This window comes from Rhopalosiphum maidis, chromosome 4 (assembly GCF_003676215.2).
Source record: "Rhopalosiphum maidis isolate BTI-1 chromosome 4, ASM367621v3, whole genome shotgun sequence".
Lineage (NCBI taxonomy): Eukaryota > Metazoa > Arthropoda > Insecta > Hemiptera > Aphididae > Rhopalosiphum > Rhopalosiphum maidis.
The window spans coordinates 44,647,013-44,668,007 of record NC_040880.1 but is presented as its reverse complement, the minus strand read 5'-3'; the positions used below and the strand labels follow the sequence as shown (position 1 = coordinate 44,668,007).

At 27.8% G+C, this 20,995-nt stretch overlaps 2 protein-coding genes across 2 annotated transcripts; one reads left to right on the top strand and one right to left on the bottom strand.

Moving 5' to 3' along the window:
- Nucleotides 1–8,491: 8,491 nt before the first annotated feature.
- LOC113556691 (transmembrane protein 68) lies at nt 8,492–13,272 on the bottom strand. Its single transcript, XM_026961789.1, has 7 exons — nt 12,471–13,272; nt 12,249–12,393; nt 10,281–10,375; nt 10,048–10,215; nt 9,206–9,399; nt 8,932–9,135; nt 8,492–8,760 (listed from the first exon to the last, which is right to left on the bottom strand). Exons 1-7 carry the CDS (start codon nt 12,517–12,519, stop codon nt 8,644–8,646), a joined length of 972 nt encoding a protein of 323 aa, XP_026817590.1. The 5' UTR covers nt 12,520–13,272; the 3' UTR covers nt 8,492–8,643.
- Nucleotides 13,273–16,813: 3,541 nt separating this feature from the next.
- Nucleotides 16,814–20,926, top strand: LOC113557111 (separin). The gene is made up of 12 exons (XM_026962423.1): nt 16,814–16,955; nt 17,038–17,284; nt 18,347–18,470; nt 18,631–18,867; nt 18,942–19,101; nt 19,199–19,317; nt 19,386–19,608; nt 19,671–19,798; nt 19,857–20,030; nt 20,084–20,251; nt 20,322–20,428; nt 20,592–20,926. The coding sequence occupies exons 2-12, from the start codon at nt 17,185–17,187 to the stop codon at nt 20,741–20,743; spliced, it is 1,692 nt and encodes a 563-aa protein (XP_026818224.1). The 5' UTR covers nt 16,814–16,955; nt 17,038–17,184; the 3' UTR covers nt 20,744–20,926.
- Nucleotides 20,927–20,995: the final 69 nt, after the last annotated feature.

Below are 20,995 nucleotides of genomic sequence, written 5' to 3'. Positions count from 1 at the left end.
CAGTGACGTCATTTGTAGGATGCAAAGGTGTGCATATGCATACCATGAACAAAATTATTGTTATTTATTTCGTTTTATACTATAATTTCTATAAAATGATCTACATTTACACAAAAAATGTGTTGAAGAAAATTCATGGAATGACTCGACTATGCGAGTGACTGGTATTACTTTAGATTTTCAATATTGGTTTTGCATCCCATGAAAAAATGTGAAATGACGCCCCTGACCCGAACAATTTTTTTTTAATCATTATTATGTTAGACTTATGTCTCACTATTACGAATTTGGCCAAATCCTATGAACATTTAGATTTAGTTTTAAAACTTACATAAAAATAATTTTCACTTAAAACGCAAATTATACACAAAAAATCCACCAGAAATAGGTACGTTTTCCATTACTTAATTTCTTAATAAAAATCAAGATTTATTTTTAAATTAATCAATTTCTTTATTTGTATGAATATAATACGCACACCATTTTTGTTAACACGCGAGCTTAGTTTTGAAAAACTTAAGACACAGTTTTCAATACACCACTAGCTGGTTAAAGCGAACAAGACAAAAATGCCAGCCGCGTCGGGCGTAGATACTGCAGTGTGGACGAAAAACGAACGAATACTATATTAATATACCTAAGTAGGGACGCGACAAAATATAAAATTAGTGAAATATTAACGAATTGCTCTACCTACATGTCACAACAAGCGCCACGGCGAGGATAGAACATTGAACATGATGCAAATAGATGGCCACAAATGTCCACAATCCACATCAATAGGACAATGGAGTAGGTGCGTAATTATGTGACAGTATCACAGACAAGAAGCGAACGCGCGCATACAACACCGGAACACACGCGTCTCGTTTACAACTATACTAAAATTCAGATGACGGCGGACGCGCTGTCGATCAACAACCACATCGTGGGTCACAGTGCTGGGTGAACGCCATAATTGATGTAGCGCACGGCATAATCTGCTGTTTGTGCTCCTCCGGATGCATGGAGGACAAATATTATTTCAAGAGCTACACGACCTTAGTCCGCGATTTAAAACACCGGTCCGGTATCCTGGAAGACCTGTGGAGGTTAGATTACCTCCAACACGTCACCCGAACTCGCAACGACTTGTCCTTGACGGCGAGAATACAAAATAAAACGACGGTAGTTCCAAACAGTCAATCTGCGATTATTATATAATGTTTTGAACGCGGTGTGAGTGTATGTGTACCGTAATGTATGTATAGATTGTAGGTACCTGTGTAGGAATGCTGTTATAAATGTATAATATAATATTATGGGGAACATGATAATCATAAAAGACGTGTTTGTTCGTGTACTCGGGTACTTCTGTAATAAATTAAAAACGGTAAATATAGTAAATATTATGTAACACTGTTGCCATATAACAGTATGGAAATAAACAAACAAATATCGTTAATAAACCATGAATAAATATTATCATATAAGAATAATAAGAACTTAAACCATATGAATTATAATAAATATGTTATTATAATAATTTTAATACAATTTTATAAATAGTAATGTCACTGAACTCTATAGTCTATACAATATAGAAATAAAATAAAATAAAATAAAGTAAGAATCAAATGCGTTGTAAGCATTAAAACATTATTATAATTTATAAGACGAAGACAAATCTTTTACTTAAATATATTTTTTTGACAATCGATATATTAAGTTTATGTACATAAAATATTATATTATATTCGCGGTTTTGGACAAGGTATAACATGAATAAACGGATACTAATGATGTAACACACTCACATCATACCCCGTAAAATTGTTATAGGTATTACAAATTATAATATTATATGTTCGTTCACCACGTTACAACATAATAATAATAATAATAATAATAATAATATTGAAAGACTATAATATATTCATGGGTGGACACATGACACACGTCACTCGCGCATCCGAATGTGCTTGAATAACGAAAACGCCATAGTGAAACGCCATAGTGAAGCGTCTGGAGCCGAACAAGAAACCTTCTGAAACAATTATTGGAGTATAGTGTATTGGTGTTCATAAGTAAAAAATAATTTTATTTTCAATAAACTAAATAAACAAAATATTATTACTTTATCGTTATGACTTTTGCATAAAAGTGTTTGACGTCGATTTCTTTTTTTTAAATCATGGATAAGCTATATACTCGTATAATGTCAATATGAACTATGAAACATTTATTGTTCGTGGTGAGATGTGGTTTGAACGTATTTTCTGTCTGCTATAGAAGATTTTGTAACCAAATCATAACGATGCAACAAATTTTACCTATAAAAATTAAAAATATAAATCGATATTTTTACATGAAATTTATTATATAGTTACATGTTTTATACCTACTTGATGAACACAAATTTTAGTGCATAACACGATTGCGCACTTTTTACCTTTTTTATATTTGAGAAAATACAACTGCACGATTGCGCGCCTTTTACCTTTTTTTCTTCGAGCAAACACAAACATTTAAATAAATATTAATTCCAAAAATTTACCAACAGTGATAGTAACGTAATAACTATTCGTCAAATTATTACGACAATAATAATAATTAACAAAGTAAAACGTAGTCAAACATTTTTTATAATACATTACCGTAATTACGTGTCTAAAAAAGGAATAATATACCGATATTCGTCTATAAAAATAAATAAAGAATAAACGACGGTAATAATAATAATTAATAATTTAAAAAAAAATTGTCAAAACAATCAAATTATTATAACTTTTTACCACAAAAACGTGGCCCTATAGTGTAAGCATAACTATTTAGTCAATTAAAGATATTTTATTATTTTTATATTTTATTCAAATATTTATTATACATGCAATATTTTCTTCTTGCTCTTTACGAGGCTTGTTAGTATTTTGTTGTTTTATACTATATATTTTTAAGTAAGATTCACTTTGAATATCCAATAAAATATGTATAACTCGGTGAATAGACGGATGAGTTGTATAAAACTGAGCATTACCTAACCATAATGGCTATGAAAAGATTCTGAGCCATTGGTTGTTCTTGCCACTGTTGAAAGTTCAGTGACCCATAAAATCGGAGGAAAAGCAGCATCAGGTGATATATAATTGTTCAGTATATAATCAATGAATTCAAAATTATCCGTAGGAGTATATTTTCAATTAAATACGCAAAAGCATCTTCTACATCTTCCGAGGGTAAAAATTCAAGTGCAAAAAATTGTTTTAACCAAACACCTAGTTCAGATTTTGGATCATAGTTTTTTAATAAATTATTGCCACTTTGAAGTTTTCTGAACCAAGATTGGCCTAAATGAAATCTGCAGGCCATAACTTCGTAGTTTGGGAAAAAATGTTTATATTTAAATGGTTGTGTTTGCTCAATGAAAAAAGGTAAAAAGTGCGCAATCGCGTTGCACCGCAAATTTTAATTAAAGTTAATCACACCAGCTGACAATATTCCGTGCTATATAGAAAATTACCCGCCTATAATATGTGCGACCGCATTCATGAATAATATCGATCGACGTTACCTATTTAAAAATTCTCATAACACATAGATTTAGTGAACATATACACATGTATAATACAGTTTGTTGCGAAGTATGGAGAACCGAGAAAGGAAATTTTATCTCTCGATATTGTTTATAATAATAATGAAACATCGTGACGTGGAGACTGCAGTATTTGCAATATATATTTAAATATTTTGCATTGGAGTGTCTAAAGAGAGGATCACGACTAAAGCTGAAACTAAACAAAAACTGATGACATATACCATACGACGGCGAGACCGCGGTTTACAGATATTAGCGACATCAAACATTATTCCAATGTAATCGTTCTACATACGTTTAACATTTTCTACACACTTGTATTATCATATGGCACGCCTGTGTATTGTTTAACCAAATATTTCCGTTAATATTATTGTGTGTACGCTATGCGCCAACACATAACTATTAACTATTATTACTGTATAGTAATAATATAGTGTATTGGAGGCTGGCGTGATTTCGGTTTTTATAATACTTCTTATTTCGTATATTATATACATATATAATTATATGTAATAAACTTGTTATCGACTATCGACGCAGTGACAGTGCCGGATTTAACCATTGTGCACTAAATAAATTGCCGCCTTTAAATATAAATATTTTTCTAGTCTAAAAAATGTTATTAAAGCATACAATTATAGTTTTTTCCTTTATTACTTAAAATCTTAATGATGAAAAATAAAAATATACAGCTGTTATAAAAATGCATACCTACATATACATTCATATAAAAAAACTTAATTATAAAAAATATGATATATAATATAATGATAAAAAACATGGTTGTAATAAATTCTTAAATAGTAAATTGCCGCCCTAAGCACTAGCTTATAGTGTTCACTGGGAAATACGGCACCACGCAGTGATGAACTTTGTATCTGTAGTTACCGTAACGCCTCACAGTCGTATATTAACCATTAGGATGAACACCTAAAAACATCAATCCACCAAACTTTGAGCAACTATAACTTTCTAATGGTTAAATAAAAAGTAATAATTTTAATGTTAAAAAAAATAGCCCTACTATTTCTAAGACATTTTAAATATAGGTTGCCATTTGAAAATCAAAAGTTGAAAGTGATTTCACTATTAAGTATTAAGGTGAAAACAATTAAAATGTTACATAGTTTTAAAAAAGCACAAAACTAACAATTTCGAAAAAAAAAATTTCAAAAAGCCAGCACTTTTTGAAATAATGAGTGTTTAAATGTGTAATGATAAAAGAATCGCCCTGTATAACATTAACGCATATTATTCGATATACTGGGCGTCTGGACTGGTAACATCGGTATCTATAATTTTTTGTTCGCTATAATATATACAATATACCTATCGAAACCCCACTTTTACAATTAGATGTAGTGCTGAAACATAAAAATATAAAAACTAAAAAATAGTCAATTTTTTCTTTCTTTTTTTTTTGCCGCGACCACCTGTTTTACATTTTTTCAATAAAAAAACTATAATTCAATATAACATTGTCACTCATTGGCTATTAAGTCTCAACTCTCGACGCCCAATGTAGACTTTTTGAATTCTTTGACACGCCTTCCACTAATCACTATCAATGAACACATTACACATCACACTATTGTAGATTTGTAGATAGATCACAATATATGGTTTAGCTCGGCAGTCGGCGGTCACAAATCTTCACCCGTACACAAAATATTATTGAAGTACAAGCACGGCACTAGAATTTTTTCCCGGGGGGGGGGCATAATGGGGCAAATATTTTTTTTACATGGGCTAAGGTTTTTCAGTAATCAATGAGGTTATTTAAATAAAACATAAATATTTTCGTATCATATAACATAACATAATATAGTTATTAGCTATTATATATAGTATACATTTTTGAATAGTTAAAAATGTTTTAAGAATAATGTCAATACTTATTATGTACTTTATATAAGACAATATTTAATCACAGACCTTCAACAACTATATTAATAATGATGTAGAAAAATAACAATCTCTCTATTACTTTAATATTACATATATTTGTGAATGAATGATTATGTTTTTTTACTTACATTTCATAAATATAAATTAAAGTAATTGTGTTAAGTAGGTAATGAACAGATGAAATTGTTTGACTCGACTTTAATGCAATGATTTGGGATACATTTATTTATTTTCATCCAATAATTAGTACTCGATAAAGGTAATAATAAAAAAATAAAAAAGATTTTTTCGTTATCAGACAATACTAGTAGGTTAATCCATAATAAAAAGACCAAAGATGTTATTTGTTCAAACTTCATTAATTCAATTATTATAATTTATAATAAATTCAATTTATAATGTTTTATGATTTTATTATATCGTACATATTTTTCAATTGGAGGGGGCCTAGAGCACCTCCCTTGACGCCGTGCCTATTGAAGTATCTCGAGGTTCGTGTTGTACACGTAGGCAATGCACACACAATACACATACTATTCAGTATATTATATCTGCAAAAAATAATATTCTAGACCACTGCGGCAGCACCACACACGTAATCTCCCCCCCCCCTTCTCCTAGGTAGAAAAGCTTTTCTGCATCGACGGCGACGATGACATTTTTCTACATTACAAACTTTTATCATATTTTTACACGTATTTCAAAGTATATTTTAACATATAGGTAAAGTAGGTAGTACTGTAGTAGCACGAGTACCGTCCAGTGAAAAGTTAGTGCCACCTCGTGGTTAATGAATGCATGATGTTTCGTACCATTATATAATATGATTTAAAAATATATCTATTTTCGATGTTTATTTTATTTGTGTAAAACACAAATATTATTTTTATTCATAATTCTTTATTGAAGGATAATGGTCAAAATTTATTTTTAAGTAAAATCGACAGTGGAGGAAAACGGTATTTTATTTGTAGAGGAAAATGACTACGGCCGTTTAAATAATAAACCGTGCAAAATGATCGTTTTCTTTAGTTTAGTGGACAGTGGTATATGATATAAGGTCTACAATCAATTGAACTTCAATTTAGAACTGACATAGTAATCAGTGATATTTCTACCAATTCTACTATAAATACCTACTTAAGCATTTCTCAAATGTTATTAAATAAGGTGATACAGTTATTGTCTAAGGCTCGGTTTACCTCATTCCCTGCAGCGTTCGGACGCGGCGTCATCACGTGGAAAAAAGTGCAATATGATTGTGCAGAAGGAAAGTAGAATTAAAATGTTTGAGCTAATGGGGTCTTTTGACCAAATTATCTAATTAATTTTTTATATCCTTATGAACTTATATCATAGCTATCCCAGGGCATACCTATCTTTGAATAACAATTTGTTAATTAATTAATTATCTATTGCTAGTAATTTTTTGGTTTTTGTCATTAAATGAACTACAAACTGCAATCTTCAGCTCACATTACTTTTCTATACATAATTGAATTTTTTACTTCTTTATATGGAACTACTTTGTAGGTGCCTCAAGCCCTTAACCCTCCACTATTTATTTGATAGAATAAGTTTATATGTAATTTTAATATTTTTTTGTAGGGTGCATTTGCAGCACTCAATTTTTTTCATATGTCACATTTTTACTTTTACCAGCTATCCAACTATCCAAGATGACTTATAGATTTCTATAGCATATAATATATGGACTTTGAATAATCATTTATCAAAGAATTTAATATTGTTAATAATTTTTTTGGTTTAAAAATCAGATTTCACTGAAAAATTAATAACAATATTAAAGATAGTAAAATTAACTTTATAAACTCACAAATAATCCACCATAGTTATACCTTATTTTCATGACATATTTCATTACCAATAAGCATGCATACCACCAAGTCGGTTGCCATGAAATAACAGTTGTAGAGAAAGATATAGATATCACAGTATGTGGTAGAATCAGGTATGATAACTATATCCTGAAGCATATCATAACATCTTGAATTAATTATTAACAATAATAATTAATAAAAACATAATAACAGTATGTTTAGTTTTTATCAATTGATTTTAATATAAATAATTATTTATTATTTTAAATATGTACTTAAAATGTGAACAACAATATTATAATTAAACATAATGTACAAATTTAAATGCAATACAATTCTTGATGACCAAATCCCATAAATAGTCAATATTTTATTGAATTAATTTTTTTGTTAAAGTATGTTGCACTGTTCTAAAATAGGTAACAATAACATAAGTCATAATTTATGGTGTTTTATAAAAAAATGAAATTTAAATATAATAACATAAAAATAAATATCAGAATCTCTAAACAATCTACACAAAATGTCAAATATATAATAATAAATATTTAAAAATATATCACAAAGTAGTTTTAAATAAATTATAAAATAATTTCTTGATTAGCATATTGTTTTGGTAATTAAAAATAAAAAAAGTGGACAGCCAAATTACAATAAATGGGAATCAAATTTATCATAAGCATCAATGGTTTTTTTTTTTTAATAATATGTAAACATTTTCATATCACACACATATTAATAATTGAACACAAAATTCAGATAATAAATAATAAATAATCATATACCAAAAGCAATAACTAAATCAAGTCTCAGTGTATATTATAATATAATCACAGTTACACGCCAATATCATTTTAAAATTAGTACTTTTTTTTACTCCAAATAAACTTAAGTAGATTATAGATAAACAATGTAAATTAATATACATACATTTATTAATACTAATAATAATATTTTCTCTTCTCTTAAACATTATAGAAAAATTTATTTTTGAAATTTGTGGTGTATAGCCATTAATAAATAACAAGATTTCATTGATTAAACCACTTATTTTAAAACTAATTAAGTACCTATCCAAATAAAAATAGAAAATCAATAATCATAATTTTTATAGATAGTTATAAATTAATTATAAACTGATTTATATATAATATATTATTTAAAAATACTTAAAATAAATTAAGATCTCATCAATTAAATTATACTATAAAGAAGTCGGTTACATTTTTTTTTATACATTACAATGTACCACAACACAGTCTAAATACCGGGATAATTAGTTTAAACTTTCCCATCATTGGTAAGTAAAGCGTAATGTCATGTTTTCTTCTTACTACAGCTTAAAGGGTTATAAACACGTTCACAGAGAGCCCTTAGTATATTACCAGGAACTTTTTGATGTTGACATATTAATTCTTCAATTGCACATGCCACCTAGAACAAAAAATTTAAATTAAAAATAAATTACAATAAAAAATGTCTCCTTCAGACTATAAAAAAAAAAGGATATGATTTAGGTATACTTAATTATATATTTTTTAAGCCATTTGCAGTTATTTAAAATGTTTTAATAATAATAAAAATATTTTTTTTTACAAGTATTACCTTCTTTTGTAAATCTTCGGCTGATAAATCTGGATCATATGGAATTGGTTTACCAATATGAGTTCTTAGTTTGACGGGAAACCCTCCATATATTGGTACTATAGGCAACCTGGTCCATAAATATATGCGCAACCAGAATCGACGACCAATACCAATACAACGAAAAGCTTCACGAATATTTTGTGTGAATATTGGTATAATAGGCTTTAATAAAATAACATAAATCAGTTTAAGAGATATAATAGTATATTATGGCAATTGCACGAAAACTTACTACTTTAGCATCTATAGCTACTTTAGCAAAACCAAATCGCTTTTTCCACATAAGTCTGTAATACCTGTCACCAAATTGAGCTTCATAAACACCACCAGGAGAGATTGCTAAAAGATTGTTTTCTTTTAGTATGTCTGAACAAGTTTGTACTGTACCAGGTATTACTTTTAATGGTTCAGATATTATTGACCAGCCTAAACATACATTGATAAAATAAAATAAAAGTTTTAAATGGTTTTAATTTTCAGTAAGTCGTACGAGTTGAGAGTACATATTCTATCACGCAGGATAAAAATTTTTTTGATTAAATATAACACATTTTTCTTTGATATTTATTCATTTTTAAAATAAATATAAATATTTTTTTATTATTATTATTATTTAATGACACATAAATAGAAACTAAGTAAAATTCCATGTATACAGAATGATATTTTTGTAATTTTGTAGAATAGAAATTTATCGACATGCGAGTTGTAAATTACTATTAAAAGGTGTTTTATAGAAGGTATATAAAAGACATAATTAATTTGTTTAATAATTTTGCATTTATAAATTAGTTTAGTGACTTTCTCTGTTTACTTGCATACATAATTTGTCACTATGTGTATGTGACTAAGTCAGAATAAAACAATTTTGATCTAGTAAATCAGTAAGTAGGTTGTCCTAGTCCAGAAAAAACTGAAATGACACAACTGATAAATCCTTCTACTAGGAAGTATTCAATCTGATTTTATTTGCCATATCTATATTTATACTTTGTATATTTCAATACCAGTCTTGCTTATGTTTATTTTTTTAACAGATTGTAGAACAAAAACAATATTAATAATAATAATTACCTGGTAATTTAAACAGAAAATGATCAGCTACAGTATGAACTAATTTTGCCTTGATCAAATATATTCTAGAAATCATGTAATATAGATCTATAGGAATAGCGCCATGATAATATACTAACAAAGCGGGACTATCAATAGGCACATTTTCAAGGCCATTTACTTCATATCCTAAAAAAATAAAATATACATTTTAATTAATGATGACAAAAGATATTAACTTCAAAATAAATTACCATGCCAAATCCAACCATGGGCATCCCATAATGCAGCTACAGTTTTCAATGCACCATCCCAAAAATTATTTTCATATGCATTTATAAGTCTTTCCCTACAATTATACAATATCATATATGGTTAAATAATTAATAATATTATTATCTGAAAATAAATAAATTTGATGATTTTTTAAATGGCATTTTTAAGTAATTTTTACTTTTTAGTCATTTTTTTTAGGACTAATTTTGTATTCCAACAAAAAATTAGTTGATAAATTAATAAACAAAATAAAATCAGTTGGATTATTTTGTTTAAAATTTGATATATTGAAAATGTGCTATGCTAAATACTATGAAAAATATATATATTTATAATTGTTGTTAGAATAATGTATCTTACAAGACAATATATTAAATTTATTTATATTAACAAAAAATCAAGTTATTTAACTTTGAATAATTGATGAGTAATAAATTTAAAGCAATTTAATTTTAATTTCAACAAATTTAAAATGAAATAAGAAACTTTAACTGACATACATCATTAATAAAATAGTAATTTTTAGTTACAATATTTTTCTATGAAAAACTTAGAAGAACAAATATTAACCTGTGTAATATTTGTTAGTAACATTGACCTTTTACTAAGTATAACTTAGTATAAGGTACCTATATGGCTATATGGCTATATGATAATTAAACAGTAATCATAACATTCATAACTAATATTCAACATAATATCTTACCAATTACCTACCACACCTATAATAACTAATGCCATGAATTACTATTTAATGACTAATAACATTGTAAACATTGTATAATCATCAATATGATTGTATTTAAATTCACGACCAGTAATTTACTATATTGAATATTGATAAAATATATTATATACTATATTATACAAAATGCTATTATTCAAAATGACAAGATATGATTTACATTACCTGACAATTTTAAATAAGTAAATTTTCAAGGGATTCTATAAGTATATAGATATTTAAAACCATAAAATAATAGGTATAGTACCCATTACATTTTAAATCTATACTAGGTAGTATATTTTCTTATACAATTATAAAAACTTCATTTTATGATTTTTCAAGGATGTATTATAATAATAAATGTAAATAATTGGATATAACTCATAGCATATAATTATTATGGATTTCCAGAACCAACGAGCAATAATTTATGTATATATTAATTACGGTCCACAAGTACAACCTAATCAGGTGAATCATTACACAATCATAGAAATTCTTGGATATTTTCCCTGAACATTATTTGATCTATAACCTTATAATCAACATTGATATTTTTAAATTTTACCTAATACAAAATTTTTCTTTACTTGTTGGGTATTAAATGTACAGTTTACTAACTATTTTATAATAATAGGTATCAATTAAATAATTTAGATATAATTTATTAAAAAACTTATTAATAAGGCAAGTTCACATGTTATAAAAACAACACGATCTAAGAATAGTAATACTATGAATGCAACTGAAAGTCAGCCAAGTTGCAGTAGCCAATTATGAGCATTTTAAACTTTCTACAAGTACATTCAGGCCACTGTTTTTCTCATTGCTCTCATATACAGCAAAAAAAAATAAACTTTACACTGAAAATTAAAATGCTGGCACATGCTTAAGAAAAAAAAAATATGATTTTGTAAAATATTTAAATTATGCTGTTATTACCACTAATATAGTTACATATTTAATGACTAATGATTGTTTAAGAATTTATAATTCTATAAAAGTACAAGTTTATATAATTTAATATAAATTAAATCATGTGAACTGATATAGTTATAAAATGTTACAACTGTAGATCGAATACATATATCTACTTACTTCAAATACATAATATATAAGTCCTAATACTTTTTTAATATAACATTCCTATAATGTATACTAAGGTTGTCTATCAATGATAATGTATTAAATTTAAGCTTTTAAATACATATATTTGTACCTGTGAAGTCTATAGACGTAGAGTATAACACCAGTAATGTAAAATAATAGTACGATGGTGAGTGGCAACAGGAACGTCACAATGAGTGGCCAAAGCAGCCATGTCATCCAAAGCCACAAATCAACATCCACCCCAATGTAGCCGACTGTAATGTTCAAATGGAAATCAAATAAACATAACATAAACAAAAAACATTATGCTCCTCAATTATGGGACACATACCCGTAATTGAAGCAGTGTAGTTGTAGGCGTTGCTGAACAGCGTCAACATTGTTTACTTGCCGTCAAGTGAAAGATACCAAGTAGAACAGTTCGGTGCTATGATTTGTACAGTGCGTACGTGTATGATAGAGGGTTTATGGGTCGCACCTCATACCGTGTTTAGTGCTAGACATGTCTGAAGGAAACTGACCTTAGGGCACATACTACAACGCACCAACAGGTTACGGGTATGTGGTTTATTTTTTTCGTTACCCGTTCCTTCAAATATTACATACATACAAATGCGCTGACGGAGCAACAACGGAACTCCGTCGCAATGAAATTTGTGAAATGGTATCAAAAGTGCGTCCGTCGACAAGTTTTTTTAAAGAAGATTTTTTTTATTTTCTGCTATTCTGCTTACTTTTATTTCATTCCTCTTCGATGACCACCGCCGCCGAAAACGAATTTATTGTTGCGACGACACGATTATTGTTTTCCGGCGGCGTCGCACGTTACGAGTTTGATGCCACTGAAACGTCGACTGTCGATTGACGAGGGCAGAAGAACAGACAGTCGTGCACGAGTGGCAACTGGCAACGGCAATCAGTAAACGAAATACGAATACAACAACCAAGTAGATAACGAACGACCGTCGATCGAGTGCACACCGAAGAACGGACTACGCACAATCACGCTGATAAGGCGACGAAGAAATTGGGTAGGGGTGAAAGTCGTCTTTGAAGTATTACGATATATTTTACAATTGGACAAAACAACTATACACCTACGAAAAACTGGTGAGATAGCGTTGCATCGTCCATGTACTACGCGCGTAACTGCGACGGGTACGTTCGTCTTCGACGCTTCTGCGCTTACTTTGCCATCTATAAGAACAGTTTGTTTTGTTAATATTTGCACCACTTATGAGTTATGGACACCCACTATATCTCCCTATAGTAACTCACCACTACACTGTGGTAGTGACTACACTCGGTGCACGTACGTTGTGGCGTGCCGCGTGCACACAAATAAAAGACAATTTTCTACAATCGTGCAATGCAATGCATATTGCATAATTGTGTAAGCCGTATTGATTGTGTGTATGTGAGGCGTCGTAAAGTATAGATTATTAGTGTAATGTGCCACAAGTAATTATGAGTATCCCCAATGACTAATGAGTGATGTGGTAGACATTTTCCTGTACATTCCATTTTCAACCTCCGCTGATCGCTATGTTGCGCAAGCTCATACCAATAAGTAGATAGTCTGTCCGCGAGTGTTTCTGTTGTCGTTTATCGATCGTAATTCGTTGGAATCACAGATTAGTCTGAGATTATCGAATAACTTTTTAGTTATTTACTGTATTTTATTTAAATTTTTCATTTGTCTGTATTAATCGATAGAACTCAATTTAATTAATAATACTTTGATGTTAGCTGATGACGAAATACGTCGTAAAATGCTTCAATCTTCATCTTTTCTAGAAGAATAATAATCGTCTACATTTTCGGGAGGCAAACTAAAAACATCATAGTACTTTTTTAATAATTTGTAAAAACAACAACAATAGAGAAAAAAAGGTAAATTTTAATATTTTGTTAGTTTGTTTAAATTTGAAAACGAACTATTGCATACATGTAAATTACATTTTAAATGTATAGGTTAGCATTTTCTATACTTTGTATGATTTTGACTATTTTGGGATATAAATAAACATTTGAAATGATATTGTAAAATATAGACATGATTTTTTTTTTACAAACGTTACTTTATAAAGTTCAAAATTTGTAAAACTATTGAAAATATGCTAATTATTTTATTAAAAATTTATAAAATGTTCAATTTTTTCAGGTAAGGCTGAAACATTTTAATTCAATGTTCCTAAAAATAATTTTTTATTTAACCCAAGAATCTCAAAAATTTTGTTTTTATAGACATTTATTACAGACTTACAATTCAAATGTTATCGAACTAGATATATAAATAAAAAATAACAAAGAAAAAGATATTTGAGTATGACTAGTATGAGTGTAATTGACTTGTAGAAGATTATTCAGCAAAATAGACTTTACACTAATAAATACTCATTCTCTCATAAGCTGTTAAAACTTAAAAGTTCTATTTTCATCGTCGATTTTACGCTTTTTAGTGGATATTTTAAAAAATTACTAAACAAAAAAATAATAAAATAATAATTTTTACAATATGTGCAAATGTGATATAATTATAGGTATTTAGACATTTAGTGGTTTTAAGTTTATATTAAATAAGTTATTTTGCATATTTTGACAAATATTTTAAATTTCAAATTAAAAACTATACATAATTAACTACAGTAGACGCCACTTATAAGACTCACTTTGAGACCAGCAGAAAATGAGTCTTATAACCGAATGAATCTTATAGTCGAAGTGGAAAAAAAAATAATTACGTATTTATAAATTTTATTTTACTACATATTTTACTTTAATTTTAATACTTTAACACATATTACATACTTATTATTGAATAAATTTAATAATTCTGATAAAAAAAACTAAAATTATAAAAGGTAAATATTACATATAAAAATATTATAAAAATTATACGTTAATAAATAATTATAAAGAATGTATGTATAATGTATTTATAATTATTTTTGAAAAAAATTTTGTGATTTTAGTTTGTTTTTTATTTTGTTCTAATATTCCGAAAATATAATAACGATAATCGTTGCGATAAATGTGAACTTTTAACTGCGATAAAAATTATTATACGTTATAATATAAGGTACCAACAGAAACTAAAAGTAATCAACACGAATATTATTTAATTTTTCAATACCAATTTATTTCTAAATTATAACCAAAAAAGTATATTTTCTACTATTTATTTTATGAAATTTAAGTCTTATAACCGATTTTTTTTTTAATGTATTTTGATACATCCAGACCGTTCCAGACGATTTTGAGTCTAAAAAGCGATTGAACCTTATATCCGTAAGTCTTATAAGCGGCGTCTACTTTATATTTTATACATATTTTACCCAAATCCATTACATTTTTGGAAAAGAAAGGAATAAAATTATCCGATTCATTAAAAATGGTCGAAGCTGTGAAAGATAAAATTGTTAACTTAAAATGTATAAAAGGCAAAGCAATCGTACAGTTGTTAAATTATGTTTTAGAAAAAAATTCTGGTTACAAAGCTTTATGAAAAATTTCAAAAATGTTAATGGGCGAAGTTAAAGATATAGAAGGTTCTGGTTTATTTTATGTATATGCTCCAATGTCGTCTGTAGATGTCGAAAGAAGTTTTTCCGTGTATACAAATTAACTATTAAATAATCGACGTAGATTCACGATTGAAAACATCAGGAAATATCTTATTGTGCAGTGTAATTTTCAAAGTATTATAAGAAAACAAGAATATTAGAAAGGTAATATTCTAATAAAATAAATATTTAATTTTACCACATATTTGTTGTAATATGTACATAATTTTTTGGGGGGCCATATCTCAGTGCATTTACGGTTATTTTTAGGTGCATATTTTAAAGCATATTTGGGTATTTTTTAGAGCTTCAAGTCCCTAAGCTTAATTATATCATATATATAAACAACTGCAACAAAAAATAATAATAATTTGATAAATTATTAGTATAAAATGTCGATATTTTGTTAAAGTATTAATGAAAAACTATTAAACATTAAATAAATATTAAACACTAATAACAAATATAAATTTAAATAAAACGTATCTCAAATTCTTACAATGTATCATTTTTTGAATTATGGCGGTTCCTAACCATAATCTATGACTATCATAATATTCCGGGACATTATAGATTGAATTAGAACTAATTGACATTAGATCAATTGTTTAGTCGAATTACGATGTAGAGAAGATTCAAATCTTCACTTGCTTAATTAAACTTGATGGTAAGAACATTATTTGTGTAATGTGTTTGTATTTTGGTTTTTTAGGATAGTTCAAATTTTTAGCAAGTTATGCATGTATAACAAATTGTAAATTAAAAATGGTCACAACTGTCATAACTCACTTAAAATCTGAATAACTGTAAAAAGCTAACATACAAACACAGTCTGTGTTACACAGATAATGTTCTTACCATCAAGTTTCATAATAGGTCAATTCACTCTAATTTTTAAACTAACGGAGCTAAACGTGATCTGCTGAGCGTAAATTTGCCATGTTGCGCACTTGTAAGACGGAAAAAACACAATATGCGGGTGAGACGCCGTGGACCAATTGTTAAAATTATGACGGGGACCAATTGTCCTCATACGGCGTTTTTTCGTGGGGACCAATTGTCCTAGACCCGTTTATAATATTATTGTTTATAATATTTATATTTAAAATTTAAACCGACTATGGTGTACAGTCAGTGATTATATTGGTAAGTACAGAATACGGTCTTTAGAAAAGTATAAAAATAAAACTATTACATAACTGCAAGTTGATACAAGCTTATACAAATTCACAAAATTGAAACCATTAAAAGTAAACACATTTATAGAATTGTCTTACTGAAATAATTCAGCTATTATCGCATATTTTACACCGTCGTGATCGTGTTAAATAGTTTTTCTAACGCCGTTGATTTCGAATTTTACGCTGTTTCTTCGGTTGAAAATCACACGTCACCGGAAGAAATAATAAATGTGAAGAATATTCGTCTCATTGACCGTCGACGGGTCGTTAACAATAATAATTTTTCATTCTTGCTACAATGGAAGCGGATGCTGTGTGCCGGTCCGTTCTCAATGAGATCGAGGAGTGTTTGTCACAAATCAAACGAATGCCTTTGCCACCGTTTCCTGTTTACGAGAGTGAGTTTCAATCATTTATATTTATATCGTCTAAGTATATATTATTAAAGGTGTTAGCCATTAGGTAATAAGTTTCATAATCATTTATTTGTATGGTAAGATACTTAAAAAGTATTATAGTCACTGGTCCAATCAGTGTGCACATCATTGATGATTTCAAATTTAAATTAGCTGTTAGCTCTAACATAAACTCAGGTTATTTAAATAAAATTTAAATACTTATTTACGTTGAATCTTAGTGTCAAAGTCAAATAGAGTATTGTTATTACCTATAATCTCCCTCAGTAGTATAACTACCCTCTTCAGCGGCCCGATGCAAAATATATTTTTCACCTTACCTAATATAAATTTGATTCTTTGACCTTTGTCATTAAAACTTTGCCGTCACTAAATTTATGTTTTTTTTTATAAGATTAACCCAATCACATTTATATTACATTGAATATTTTGTTTCAAATTAAATAAAAATAAATTTACAATTACACAAAACCAATATTATTTTATTTGTTATTTTGCGCTCCGAGGCAACTGCCTCTGTTGCCCCTGCGGTAACTACGCCTAATCTACTATTAATATTTGATTTATTTTATCTGTCAACATTACTTAAAAATCCATTTTTTATACTATTATTTAAAAGTGGTCTACAGAACTTTATTTTTTTTAGAGCAATATCACATGCAAACATGTAAAAGACTGTTTAAAGTACGTTTTCTACGCAGTGCCCACACGGCAAACATAACTAATAGTTTTGGACATGGTTGGTTTCTAGACATATAGGTATTGATAATAGTTGTTCTGTTCCACTATTCTGTCTGCTATGTCTAGATACTGCAGGAAAATGTACCAAAATGTTTTTGTTTGAATTAAAATATGTGTATGTTATTTTAATTATATCATTGTAACAATTTCGGTTTTTAAATTGCTTATAATATTGAAATATAACTGTGCACTATGTACTCATAGTTTATTAACTCATTAAAAAAAATATAAGTATTAAGTATAAAAATATAATCAAATATATTGATTATTAGAAATGTATTTTAATTTTAAAATATTTTATAGATACTAATAAAGCTGCTGCTTGTATCAGTTACCGTTTAAAAGAATTTGATTCTGTTGCATATTATCTTTCTGAAGCTCATGGAGGTGGAATTCGTTCAAAACTATCATTGATAATGAATCCAGAGTAAGTTCATCAACGTTGTTCTATTATTTTTTTTTTTAAATGATTTCAAAATATACATTCTTGCGTGAGTCAATAATTAATAATTATGAATATAATTTTAAATTATTTGATTATTTATTAAGTTCAATGCCAATAAGTAATTTTTTTTATTTTATTACAGTACTGCTAGTAAAAAAGAACTCAATGACTGTCTATCCTTGAACTCAGAATATGTGACTAAAGGATATCATGGTCTTATTGAACGTTTAAAAGAAATGCCATCTGAATGGACATTAATACAAATTACTAAAAACTATAATCCCAAAGATATAGTAACACCTAGGCCCACAGATAAACCTACAGAAGTTGGTGAACTTTTCATATCTAGATATCAGTGTGGTCAAAAATACAAAAATATGTATGTTATATTAAATTTATTTGGAATTTTTATATGTTTATTATTATATTGATAATTATTTATGTCATTTTAAGTAAGCCTTTGACTATAAAAGTAGATAAGGCCAAATCCAGTTTAGGACAAAAAACTATATTTGAAGTTTTGAAAAAAAGCTTAGAAGATACAAATGACAGACAAAATAAAGATCCAGTAGCTATTCGGAATTTAAGAGATTCTGCTTCGCAGTCAATTAAAGTAAACACACAACTTTAACTAATGAAATATTTCTGAATGAGTTAATAAATGCTAACTTATTATTTATAATTTTAATTTTAATAATTGTTCCCAATAGAGCATTTCTCAAGAAATTCATACCAGTTGGATAAAACATTGGATTTGTATGTTATTAGGCAACTATATTGATGAAAAACTTTCAGCAGAAGTTTATAGTATTATCGATAATGTCATAGAGTTAGTAATTTCTATCTTTAGAAAATTGTAATTTGTTTATTATATACAATGTAATATAATATTTTCAGAGAAGAAAATATGACTATAAGTGACCGAGGTAGAATGATTTTGTATCAGATAACAAATGCAGTTGTTCAACTTACAGATGTTGAAATAAATAGCATTCTTAAAGAAGTTGACTGTTCAATAGAAGAAATGAGTAAATTAGAATCTGCTATTAATAAATATAAATTAAATGGTTCACATTTAATGTTGAAAAAGAGACATTCAGTTTTGCTTATATTAGATGAGGTATAGTGTTAGTGTAGGTTAAATAAAATAAATGTATAAATTTTAATTTTCTCATTTCACAGCAATTAGAATGTTTGCCATGGGAAACAATACCGTGTTTGAAAAGACATCCAATATCCCGTGTATCATCTGTACATATTGTGCATAGATTGTATAACAAACATAAGGATTCCATTCAAAACGGATTAATGTAATACAATTAAAAAGTATTTATGATGATATATTTTAACTGTGTAAATAATTTTTAGGAAAATTAAAAATCAAGGATACTATATTTTAAACCCTGATAAAACACTATCTAATGCAGAAAAAAGAATGTCGAGTTTTCTCAAGGAAAGAAGTGTAAACTGGCCTGGTATTCAAAGTCAAGAACCTACTTCAGAACAATTCAGTTCAATACTAAAAAAAAATAACATACTATTGTAAGTAACCGTATGATTATATTTTGATTCACTGACCTAATATTTTTATTTAGATATTGTGGCCATGGCAATGGAACACAATACTTGCATAGTTTGGATTTAGACAAATTAGATCTACAATGTATCCCAATGTTGTTTGGATGTTCAAGTGTCAAACACACCGACAAAGGTGGACGGCCTAATTTTGTGGGTGCTTCATATGGATATTTAAAAGCTGGCTGGTAATTTATTTCTTAACTACCATCACTTTATTTTTATTGTTTATAAATTCAAAATTGTTTATTTATCTAGTCCCTGTGTCATTGGTATGTTATGGAATGTAACAAGTTTAGATGCTGACAATTTGGCTAGAGCTATGCTGAATGTTTGGCTACCTGGAAATCCCATTAATCTTCAAGGTGATTTAAGAATATAAAATTTAATTATTCAATATTCGCCAAATCAATGTTTATAATATTTTCATATAAATATATATAGAACAATGTTTACCTATTGGCTATTGGTAGTTGAGAAAAAAATTATTTAATTATTTTAATTAAATTAATGTTAATAATATTTCAGAGAAATGGCCTAAAGAGTTTTTAGATCAACAGGATTATCATATGGAAAGAGAACTCTTACGCACATTAGCAATTGCTAGAAAAACTACCAAAAGTTTTTTCAACTATGCTGCATTAGTTGCCCGAGGCATACCAGTTATCATGACAGACTGATATTGATAATCCGGATCTAATATAATTTATATTTTAAGTTATTGAGAGACTCAAATTTTTTTATTTATAGTGAAGTTCAAAGTAATTGCCATTAAGTTTATACCTATTTATAGATTTACATAATTATTATAATTTGTTAAACTATATTTTTAAGTAATAAATTGTTTATACATTTTTTTCTCATACTTTGTTGTGTATGTTATACATTTTATAATTACGTAAAATCTCTATCTTACCAACAATAAACTCATT